At 34.0% G+C, this 12,771-nt stretch overlaps 1 protein-coding gene across 2 annotated transcripts in view; it reads left to right on the top strand.

The window, feature by feature from the left end:
* Window positions 1-305: 305 nt before the first annotated feature.
* The window catches only part of LOC118194135 (ionotropic receptor coreceptor Ir25a-like), an 89,350-nt gene continuing 76,884 nt past the window's right edge, over window positions 306-12,771 (top strand). Inside the window, exons 1-2 of one of the 2 annotated variants that reach the window (XM_085808298.1) lie at window positions 306-399; window positions 11,264-11,374. In XM_085808298.1, the coding sequence (XP_085664424.1) occupies window positions 11,284-11,374 (91 nt within the window). In that variant the 5' untranslated portion in view covers window positions 306-399; window positions 11,264-11,283. Of the gene's footprint in view, window positions 400-4,500; window positions 4,823-11,263; window positions 11,375-12,771 lie in introns of those variants that run through there. The other variant, XM_035365317.2, reaches the window with a different exon arrangement.

Genomic DNA, 12,771 nt, shown 5'->3' on the forward strand with positions numbered 1-12,771 from the left:
CTGAAAATGAATATAATTTAAAATAATTTCCAGAAATCCAATGAAAGGTGTATGAAAAAGTACCAAACAAATTTATAGGAACTCTATTGTTGCTCTATTAACTTATTAAACTCAGAAGTTTCCGCCTTTGAAATGACATGCAAGTAGCTACTTCGAAAATGACATGAAAGTGACAGAATTCTTAATGTGTAGAACAGGAAAAGTCATTCTGCTTCAATAAAAGCGACATATCGATTGGAATATCATGACAGAAAATACAGAAAAATAAGTTGTTTGAACTGCGAGCTCTCTTGGACGACTCGAAACACGCGCATAGTATTGACCGCTCACGAGAATGATTATCTTCAGAAGTTAGCTCCGGCATACTCAAGCTCAACTAGTGAAGGCATCAAGCGCTCTGTAAGTATGTTTGATTTCTGTATTATTATGTTAATTTAATTATTTTATATTATTCAAAATGCATCACAGAAAGATCTTTCCTTATTTCCGTTCAATTACAATGATTTAAAATGCATTCAACTTCTGTTATGAAACGAATAAATAAGTTGTCAATGTGAAAAGGACAAGTTTTGCGAATTTAAAACACAGTTCCCAATTATATGTTCCTGATTAATAGTGGATAAGGAAAAATTAGAATTCTAATTCCGTATTGTTTTGAAACATTTTAATGTACAAATTTTAAAATGCGCTGTCATTTTATAACAATTTCTAAAAGAAAAAATATTTGGGTCCATTTATAAAGCTAAAATATACTACAAATCCGACTGTTACATCCAATATCTCTGCTTTAAGAAGAATCTGTATTAAAACTGTTTAATCAATAATATTCTTAGTAACCATATTCTTTCCTTGGTAAGTAACAATGCGTCACATATGAACATTACATTTGTTCATATGTGACGCATAATTTCAAAGAGGATTTTTTTCGTTATTTAGTATTGCTTCTAAATAAGCAAGTTCGAGTCTTTGCTCACTGGCTTAGCGATGCAACTGAATAGGTTTTGCAAGCGCGTTATTGTTCATTAGAACAATTTGCTTTTCCTTCCGCATATTGCATAATGCAAATTCTCGGAGTATTTTTCACATTTGTAGTAAGGTGAAATCTGCATGTGCCAAGTGATATCTGGCTTATATACACCGAATATATTGGAAGTTACTGTGTAACAGAATTCACCGCAGGTATGAACAGAATTTTTGATGTGACAGCCCTTTTTCTCTTTCGTAATGACAGTTTGTAAAAGCTCCGAGATAGTATGAAGATGCATGTTAGGTATATCTTCAAGTCCATGAACGACACTTTCAATATCTGTTGTAGGAAGACTTACAACGTGGGTCGCAGTACTAAACTATATTTTGAGATTATCAGGTAATGAATCCTATCAATTTTTCCCACATCATGTGCCATTCGAAAATTCAGAACGAAAGTAGATATTCTCTAGAGCTATTTTATATAATATTTACATATGAAAAGCTGAACTATATGTTACATATTATGAGTAAAATATTGTCTGTTCGTGCAAAGAAAAATAATGATCATAATTACAATATCTAATACTATAAATCAAGCTCTTCTTAAACCTTTTCAAATTGTGGATATGTACTCATATACATTTCCATAAAGTTCAGATAAAAAGTTTTGATGTTAGGTTTCAAAAAGTTTGAAACATTTTACAATAGTATGGTGTTTCTTCAAAAATATCTTAAAATATAAAACATTGATATGTTATATAAACAAAATACAGTTTTATATGTGTTCTTAATAATATAGAATCACAGAAATATACGTAAAAAATGCGATACTACATTATAAAATGATAAATTTAAGTAAAATATTTATTAAGTTGGTGTATCCTAATATGTTTGCATCGGAATATATTAATTATTCACATTCAGTGCTGATAACTCTAAGTCAGTAGTTATTTATCAGAATATTTCTTCCTCATTACAGCTAATCTATATTTGTGATATTATATAGAAGGAAAAAATGAAAAAGTATTAAAAACTCTTTTCATTTAAAATTCCATATTATTTGAAAATTTTCATCCACTTTTAATCAAGCATAACTTTTAAAAATCATATTTTTAAAATCGTTAACTTTTTAACATCACTTTTTAAAACTCGTTAACATCGTTAACTTTTTTAAACTTTCTATTCAAGATCTTCGCCATTTTTAGAATCTCTTTGAGTCACACATCGAAATTTAACGTATTAGGAGTCCAAAGAAGAAACCATTTTCGCACAATATGAACTGAGAAGAGTATTAGTCAATTGTAAACTTACGCAAATTGAAATCCCGATCGTACCTGCTAATTAATGAGGAGATTTCCACGAATGACTAAAAACCATGGATAAGCCAAAAATGGCCCTTTGTATAGTAAAAGTGATCAGAGGAACCATATAGAATCTACTATTTAATCTGTGACAATCCTGCTAATTTCATAACAGTCAAATTTGTGTTTCTCTGCTTTTCCTATCTTTCGCTACATAAATTATTCCTTGCATTGTTTTCTGGCTATGAAGTGCTAACCCCCTGGTAACTTTATATTAAAACAACCTTCTGTGATTAGAACCATGACATTTTTCAGATATCTAATTAGTTACACAATTACGTTGTAATCATTAGTGGCTTTAATCCACTTGCTGGAATTCCGCACAAACTAGCAACTCTGCAATTTGCATTAAATTCTGTAACCCAAGCTGCGGTCAAAAATATAACTCCGGATTTCATTATTTAATTGTTTTGTTAATTTAGTTGATGTTGTGCTAATGAGATACTCTTTGAAACTTCTATAGCCTAACCCAGGTCGTTAGAATGAGGCATGTTGCTACCTAAATTTAAATTTAGAGCTGCAAAGTAACGATAAGATAAATAACGATAAGATTTAGATAGAATGTTTTAAATAAAAATACACGAAAAACTATCTTGAAGAGAGTGTTCGAAAAAACTACTATCGGTTGTTAGAGACATTAAAATCTTTCGGAGGCCGGAGAGATGAAAAATTAGCAATCGCCTTCGCCGGGAATTGAGCCACGGACCTCAGAAATACCGGCTCAGTGTGCTGACCACTGCACCACGAAGGCACGCTAGGAAGATGGGATATATATGTTACCGTGAAAGACCGAAATTGGAGAATGTCGACTTTCACCGGAGAATATCAACATTCACCAAATACTTCGGTGAAAGACCGAATATTTCACTACATTCTTGTATATTCGGACCCTCACCGGTGTTTGTCGACAATCACAGATATGCTCTGGCGAGAGTCGAAAAGAGAGGTCATAAAGTGCCGTAATAGTTTAAGTTGTCGCAATAAATAAGATTTGAATCACATAATTTAGTAAGTTTTTTATTACTGTTATTTTATTATCTCATTTAGAACGTACTGTATAATTAAGTAAGTTTTTAACTTCTATTATTTTCCTTTCTCATTTTGAATGTATTGTGTGTTTTAGGTTCTCATGTTCTTAAGTTCTTATTTCAAGTTTCAAGTCCGTTTATTCGCGACTGAATTACGGAGACGAAAACTAACAGACAGACTAAACGAAATGACAGTTTCAGTTACATTTTTTTCTCATGTTTAAACCGTGTATTTTTATATACTTAACAGAAAGTGTGAGATTGTGATTTTTAAAAGTGGCGAATAGCTATAAAGCAGATTATCAAAAGGAAATTGTTACGAAAATATTCCAATAGTATTTTAAAATCACAACAGAAATCTTAATATTTGTTTTGCTTGTAATCAGTTTACAAATATATTTTTAGAAGCAAACGAGACTACTTTTAAACGAAAGCTTTTAAACTATTCCCTCAACAGCATATTTTACATATTTAGTTTACGCAAGTAACTTTCAGAAGGAATACTCCGAATACAAATATGTTACATTTTAAAGTAATAAAAGAGATATCCATATGTAACAAATTGTACTTTTCAAAATAAAAACATTTCTTATGAATTATAGTCGATTAAGTACAAAGTAAACTATGTCTTCATTTCTTGTTAACATATTTCTCATCAATATAAATTAATCGATAATCTCACATTTTTGTTTATACTTAGGTTTCGTCAAAAGTTACAGTACATTAATAAGGTGGCAAATGTTAAGTTTTATTCTGCATCGAATTCTGCCTGAAAGGTGTGATTGGTTAAGGCAAAGCACACTGTCTAATCTAACATAGAACAGATGCCTTCGTGGAGGATTTTTTAAGGAAAAGTTGGCTTGTACTTTTCGATTGCACATGCAAAACACTTAAAAACATTTAGAGAGCCCATTCACCATGAGCCGAATGGGGGCCGAACTACTAATTTTCAGCTATCTTATCCACTATATCATTAAATTTGAAGATTCAATGAATCGCGAAAGATGATATAGTGTTGCTATTTAAGTCAGGCTGCCATGCAGTTATCAATTATGTGAATTGGTCATTGTACGAAATATGAAACCTTTAATTTATCTTCCTAGGGGCTTTGCAGACAGTTAATTCTCAGAGGGCTGCCATTCAGCCAAAGCATAAGATCTTTATATCTTTCAAGTTTAATGAATTTGTAATTGCTTAATAAATTGAGGAATATAAGAGCAACGCATTTATTTCTTAAGAAACTTGAAGCTTTATTTCATTTTAACGCCATAACATATAATTTTAAATATATTTGGTTTATAATGTTATAAGGTATATTCTCCCTCCTTTTCGCATGTCTTCTTGGTGTAATGCGTATTCGAGAAGACCAAGGTTCGAATCGTGACAAGGGCACTGCACATTTTCACATCTTCTGCATCAAAAAGCTTTAAGACTCTACGATATATCTACTCTACGATTCAACTGGTAATTATGAAAATTTTCCCCATTACTGTAATTAATTAAGGACATTTATAATGTTCTATATTATTTACTTCGAGAATGAATATTTGTTTTAATGCTGTGCGATTGCTGCAGCCATTAGGTGGTTAATTCTTTGGTTTCCTAAGTACGATGAAGCTGCTTTATATAACGTACACACACTCACAGATAAATAACACTAGTTATGAAGAGCCTGGGTGTATATGAGCCTAGTATCATAATCTCATTTAGCGTTAAAATTTAGAATAAATTTTTGTATTCTGGAGAAGAATAAGTAAATGAGAGTAAAATAATGGAAATAAAATTTCAGTTTATATTCAGCATCAAAGATGAAAAACCACAATTTTTTTCTGTTAATGGCCCGCTAGTTATTACTTTTCTAATCTAATGTGGGGTTTTGAAACACACTGCAATGCGCGAACCTTCTGTATGTTTAAAAGCAACTGTTGATACAGTAAAAAACATTAAATTTGATGTAATGTAATAACATTCAACTATAATTTATGTAACATTTTAAGACGTACTCATATGAATGTATATAAACTGAAAGAAATATGTATCAGATAGACGAATAAAAGCCGCTAGAAAAATTTCAAGCAATAGCTAATAATTTAAGGTTAACAAGCTTACAGATGTACTTTAATTAGCTAATGATAAATGCATCCGTTAAGTAGTTATGAAATTAGCACATGAGTTATAAAAGAATACACACTCTATACTAACTGCGTTTTATGATTCTTTCATAATATTTTGCAAGGAAATGTTTTAAGAAGGACATTTATGTATAGTTTTCCGATACTATTTTTAGTTTAGATACATATATCATCCAAACTTGTGTGCTCATCCCTTTTTAAGTGCTTTGGAATTTACTAATTTTCGAAGGTTATTGAGAGTTATACGCAGTACTGTAAAACGGGGAACCCTACCAAAGGAGTAAGTACACTTGCTGTATGTTGAAAACATTAGATTTAATGGGTGTTTTCCTTGAGTTTAACAAAACTGATGAAAGTATCATGTCAGACTGTGACACTCCAGTATGATGAATAACAGATGAATGTACTTGATGGTACAACATGAGTTGAGTCTATTTGACCGTTCATTCAGACTGGCAGGTACTTGGTGATGTAGTAAATTATCCTAGATATTATGCCAAATTCCTGTTACAATCTAGTTTTGCATAGCTATATTCCACTGCAGGTTTCCATGCTCTGAAATCGTCACGCCAGGGAATAGTTCGAGGCTGTTGGCCACGTCGATAAGACACATCAAGAGGAAAACTGTCTTCACCTGCTTTTAGAAGACACACAGTCTTGGCTTACGACGGTCAGTCAAAAAGTTAGTTGCACTGCCTAAGAAAACAAAACAGGAACAAAGTTTTACAACAACTTTATTTACATCTTAAAGTTCCATTCAAAATCAACTTTTTAACGTAATTACCTTCGTTATTTAAGCATTTGTCGAGGCATGGTACAAGTTTTTTGATGCCATCTGCAAAGAAATCCCGTCCAATGTCCGATAACCATTTTGAGGCTGCAGCTTTGACTTCGGCATCCGAATGGTACCGTCGCTTTGAAAGTTCTTGTTTCATGGGACCAAACACATGGAAGTCAGGAGTTGAAAGGTCTGGGCTTTAAAGAAGGTGATTCCACACTTCCCACCTAAACTTTTTCAGAAGTTCGCACGTTTGTTTTGCTGCACGCGGTCTTGCATTGTCATGTAAGAACACAATGCCTTTCAACAGTTTACGTGGCCGTCGATTTTTAAGTGATTTCCGCAATCGTTTTAGTGTTTCACAATAAGAAGATGAATTAATTGTGGCATCCTTTTACATGAACTCTGTATGCACCACGCCTTCTCTGTCGAAAAACAACGTCATCACCTTTCCTGCAGATGGAAAAGTTCGACACTTTGTTCGTGTCGGAGAACTGCAACGTTTCCACTCGAGCGGGCTGCGTTTCGTTTCAGGTGAGAAGTGGTGAATCCAAGTTTCATCTCCAGTCATAGTTTTGTCCCAAAACTAATTTCCTTCTTTTTGGTAACGTTGCACAATTGCAAATGCACTTTCAAAACGCTTTCCTTTATGTTCCTCCGTCAATAGACGTGGCATCCATCGAGCACAAACTTTACGAAATTTAAGGTGATCAGCAATAATTTTATGCTCACTTCCATGAGAAATATTGAGATTTCGTCTATCGTTATGCGTCTGTTTGCATGAATGCGTTTATTCACGCGAGCAGCGATTTCCGAATTTGTTGCAGTTAATGGTCTTCCCTCGCGGTCAGCGTCGTCAATATCTGTACGCCCTTTCTCAAACATGTTGCACCATTTCGCGATAGCTTGACGTGACATTGCATTTTCACCATACACTTCATGCAACTGCCCAAAATTTCAGTGCAGTTGCACCTTTTTTCCCACAAAAAATGAATCACTGCACGCGTTTGGACGCTATTTGCAGCTTTCAAGACATGTTTGCGACTGATTATCAGAAAAACTAAACTTGCCTCGGGGAAGCCGCTACGTCACGCGATAAAGGTACATGTCTGAAATGTTGCCACAGAGTTTCATCCAAATAGTCATACACGAAACATATTTACGCAGTAGCGCAACAAACTTTCTGAATGACCTACGTATATCGGGAGGGGGGTTACAGCCGAAAACATCGCGGCAAAAACATCGTGGACGAAAACGTCGAGGAGAAAACAACGCAATGCGAAAACGTCGTGCTACAAAACATCGTGGGAGAAAACATCGCAGTCCTAAAACATCGTCGTCGAAAATAAAGCGGTTCAAAAACTTCGCAGTTTAAAAACATCGTCGTCGAAAATATCGTGGTAAAAAATAAAGTATTTACAAATCATCGCATGACGATAACATCGCAGACATGCTTTTTACAGGCTTTAATAACTGTAAATGGATATTCCCATAATGATTTGTAAGCGCAAGATGGAAAGAAGGATAATTTTTACTTTCATATTTTTTTAGGTACTTACGTATTAACGCAACCAGGCCAAAATTCGCATAAATCGCCAAATTTGGCGACCCTACTTACGGCAACCCTACGTGTTATACGTAGTTTTGTAAAAAGAATTTATTTGTAAAAAGAAAAAATAACACTCGGCGTGTACTACCACAGCAATGGGTTTTCGGCCGAATTTGCTGAGAAAAGAGACTTTTTTTGGTTACTGTACCTAACAGAAGCGCCGTTACCCTCATGGAAAAAATTTGCGAAAATATCAAGGAAGGAAGCATCATTTATTCGGATTGCTGGAAAGGATACAATACAAGTGAGTTCGAAAATGCTGGATTTCTGCATGGAACTGTTAATCACAAACATACTTTGTGGATCCCAACACGGGCGTTCACACACAACATGTAGAGCGCATGTGGGGCTCAGCCAAATGGCGCAACAAAAAACAGAGAGGAACAGCCCGTCATCATCTTGACTCGTACCGTATCGAATTTATATGGCGCCAAGCTCAAGCTGTTAATGGCGAAGACGGTTTTCAATCAGTGCTAAAAGCAATAGCCAAAAGATTTCCGCCGAAAAAATAATTCTGCAACTTATTCAAATTCGAAACCGGAAGGGTTTAATTGCTATTTTATATTTTAAAACAAAATAATATAAAAAACTGTATTAAAAATTATCTGTAATTAATAAATGTACATTTTCTTTCTAGTCATACTTTTTTACTCAAACTTACAAATCGCGCCAACCTCGTTGCGATAAATACGTAAGTACCTTTTTTTATTAACTAATAAAATTTTGCTGAGAAAATAAGAAGGAAACTTAAGCATAGAAAATTAATGCAACTTATAGCACTCAATAGAATTTTAAACCGCCACGGTTCCATTAAGGCCATTAATAATTATAAGGCCATTAATAAATCATTTTTTATAAAGTTTTTGCTCGTAATTTTTCATGAAAAATATAATCTATAAGTTGCATTTAATTTTCTATGCTTATTTTCTATGGTAAGTTTAATTCTTACTTTTTCAGCAAAACTTTATTTGTCAATAAAAAACTACTGTAAAAGTAAAAATTATCCTTCTTTACATCTTGTGCTCAGAAATCCTTATGGGAACCATATTTCTATTTACAGTTATTAAAGCCCGAAAAAAGCAGGTCTGCGATGTTATCGTCATGCGATGATTTGTAGATACTTTATTTTTTACCACGATATTTTCGACGGCGATGATTTTAAACTGCGAAATTTTTTAACCGCTTTATTTTCGACGACGATGTTTTGTTCCACGATGTTTTAGGACTGCGATGTTTTCTCCCACGATGTTTTGTAGCACGATGTTTTCGCCTTGCGTTGTTTTGTCCGCGACGTTTTCGTCCGCGATGTTTTTGCCGCGATGTTATCGGCGGACACCATCGGGAGGAGACACAGTCTTTACCACCATCTTTTGTGGATTCTCTGAGAGTTTATGTACTTTACCGTTTTCTGCTTATCGCAGCCGCAGAGGAATACACATTTTTCAACACTAATATGTCAATGACTGTCCGTGCATATTTATCTGTACATTTAAATTAAGTATAGCATTTTAAAATTGTCAGCGTTGTAAGTGGGCCATGGAATTTCAATTTATTTTAAAACGAAGGTGTATTTTAAGCTCAAATTTTAGATTTTTAGGTAGTCCGAGAGCTTGTTTTGAACGTTTTCTTTTATGTCAAGAGCGCCATGTGGGAAATTATTTTATATTCCAAAGTCCAGCAAGCATGTCAAAATCGATTAAAATGTAGTTTTGGGAAGTAACGTAAAATGAGTTAAATTGAGTTTATAATAAGTTAATAAATATTCACTTTTATAATGTAAATGAGTCAATCTTCACAAAAGTGACTACCAGTCGCTGAGAGGTAAAAATGCCAAATACTGGTCTTGAGTTCATATCCGGGCAAATGGGTTGTCTGAATGGGATGTTTTGAAATTTTTCTTATGTGTGACGTTAAGAAGAGTCAGTTTCTTTTAAAAGTCCCTCCCTTGAAGTATATAGCCCTAGAGTACAGTACTTTATCATAATCTAAATGCAATCTAATCCTTGAATTCTAAAACATGAAAACAGGTAGGTACCCTTCAGTTGTTTATAATAAATAATTATTATTGTACTAAGTTTGTGATAGATTCAAAGTCTTCATTTTTAAAATTTTCTTCAAATCTTAAAAGAATGCTTCATTTCCGTAGAGTTTAAATAACAATCAATCGATTTGATTAAGCGATTTGAAGTAAACATAAAACAAGCTTGCACTGTAACATGAAATATAAATCGTAGAAAATATAGGTTTTTAGAGCTATTAATGATAACAATTGAACAAAATGCAGGATAGGTGCAAGAAAAGATATAACAGGATAAATTATAATGATAAATGCAGGATTCAGAGCAAGAAAAGATATAACATCGTTGCTAACAGTTACTTTTTCCCTCTGGCTACATATTATAACTGAGTTTAAGATCCCTCATAATGATTTCACGAATGAACAAGGAGTAAAAATACTGAATTTCATGGAGGAATAAAAATAATAGAAGGGTGGTCGTGCCGTGACAGTCACGTTGTGAGGTATCGGCATTTGGCTGAAAATATTTTATATGTTGTAATGAAAAATTATTCTGAACTGTGATTTCAACAGTAGGATTCTACAGCCCATACAGTTACGACCACAACCAATAACTTCCTACTTAATAATAATCAGGGTCAATACGTTTTACTTAGAGGATATCTCTTTAAAAGAAGTATCCTCTTATCACTGTGACTGTCTTTAAATGAGGTATTGCCACAACGAACATAGTAAGACTTTGGCTGAGAGAAAATTTTTAAAAATTCTCAAATTAATAACCCAACAAGTTCACTCCTAACTCTCGACTTCTTCTTGATTATCAGAAGATACGACTGACGGACTGTGTATAAATCACACACAGTTGAACAAATCAAGAAAAATGTCAGAGCTAAAATTTAAGAACCAGAGCTTCAAACAAGTGCAATCGAAAATGCCTGTCATTGCGAAGCGGCAAATATAAGCAGCATAGTAAAATGCTTCTCTTGTATACTTAAATGAATCGAAGGTCGAGCAGTCATTGTATGCATTATCGCAGAAATTGGCTAATTAATGAAAGCTTTATTGACTCTTGAAATCCTATCCTGAATTCTAAACTGCCTCGAATTCTGTAATACTGGTTCTCTTTATAATGCATAACATCCGTAGCTACTCAGAAAGTTTTAAACAGAAATTTTTATCAGCGCATTATTTTTTCTTTTACCTCTTCCTATGTATATATTCTTATGTTGATAGATACATATAATATGAATATTATATGTAGCAAAAGTTTATTTTTCTCATATAAAAGTGTTCCCGTTCCTTCCTTATAGAAGTGTTTGCGTTCATTTGGCAAATAAATCTAACTATAATAGTATTATTTTTCTTGTAGGTAAATAATAATAAAGTCAAATGAAGTCGGAGGAGCTTATCTGTGTAATTTTTGCATCTTTTCACATATTTCAGCTAAATGGCCCTGCAAGTGCTTTAACTATGAATGTAGGTAAGCAAACCGTTTTCATTTTATATAACATTTACTAGATATCACCAGTAAAAATACAATCAACATCAGTTATAATCAGTACAAATAATACACCACCTCAAAAAGTTTTTCTAGCGATTTTAATATATGCATCCTTTGATTTAGATTTAGTTTTTCATTTGCATACAGCTTGATATTTATAGAGAGGAAATCCTTTTGCTTTTCTATTGTTCGTTATAATTGTATCAATTTTATATCAGAATCAGAAAGAATGGTCCAGACATATTAATCATACGACTAATGCGTTGTTTTCGAAAACGGAAAAATTTTAAAATACATTTCCTTTTTCTAAACGGAGCTGAAAATCCTACAGTTGACCATAATTTATTTTTCATCACTGTGAGTTAAGTTACATCAAATTTGTTGCAAATTCATTATTGGCATTTTAAATAATATCATCGTAACGTTGCAAAACAGCGTAATTGAGAGTTTTATCTTCTTAAATATTTAAGTGATTTTACAATATTTGCAAGTAAAGATTTACAGCGGAGTCAATTTGTTGGAGTCAAAGAATTCTTATAGGAAGAATAATGTATGACACCTACACTGCTGGCCATCAAAATTGCAACACCAGGAAGGAATGATCTGACAAACATCAAAATCACATGAAAAGAAGAAGGTAGGATATGCAAATGATTAGTATTTCAGCGCATTTAGACGACGCAGGAGGGAGAAACGACATCTGAAGCACTGCATAAAAGCTGCGTAGTGGGATTTCTCATTCGCAAAGTGCTTTATAAGGTTGGAGTTTGCTCAGAATATCATGTTATGCCTCGAATAAGAAGAGGAGATGCTACCAGAAAGTTTCGAAATTCGATAGAGGCATGATCGTTGCCTATCGAAAGTGTAGATTATTGTTTCGTGATATCGCCGGTTGCACTGGTCGATATCTAACCACTGTCATGCGAATATGGAATAAATGGATTGCTGAGCGTCATACTGAACGGCATGCAGAATCTCAACGCCATGACTGACGCCAGAGAGCACAGACATATTGCGAAGTCAGCTCTGCAAAACCGTACGACCACATCACGGACCATTTGTCAGGAAATGTGCATGTTTCCAACACGTCCAGTATCAGCTCGTAAGGTGAGTCTACGTTTGCAGCAGCGTTGACTGTTAGCAAGTTGACCATTACTTCGGCTTCCTTTGACAATGCAGCATAGACATAGAAGGCAACTCTGGTGCTCAAAACGACAAAGCTGGGTACAGGAGTGGCACAATGTCGGCTTTTCAAACGAGTCTCGGATCTACGTGCTGTATTCTGATGGCCATATACGTGTCTTGAGTGTCCGAGGAGACCGCACGTCACCTGGTTGCACTGGATATTGGCATAGGGGCCCTGAATCTGGTGTGAT

Source organism: Stegodyphus dumicola, chromosome X1 (assembly GCF_044657685.1).
Source record: "Stegodyphus dumicola isolate Sdum_Otavi_A_Nest chromosome X1, ASM4465768v1".
NCBI lineage: Eukaryota > Metazoa > Arthropoda > Arachnida > Araneae > Eresidae > Stegodyphus > Stegodyphus dumicola.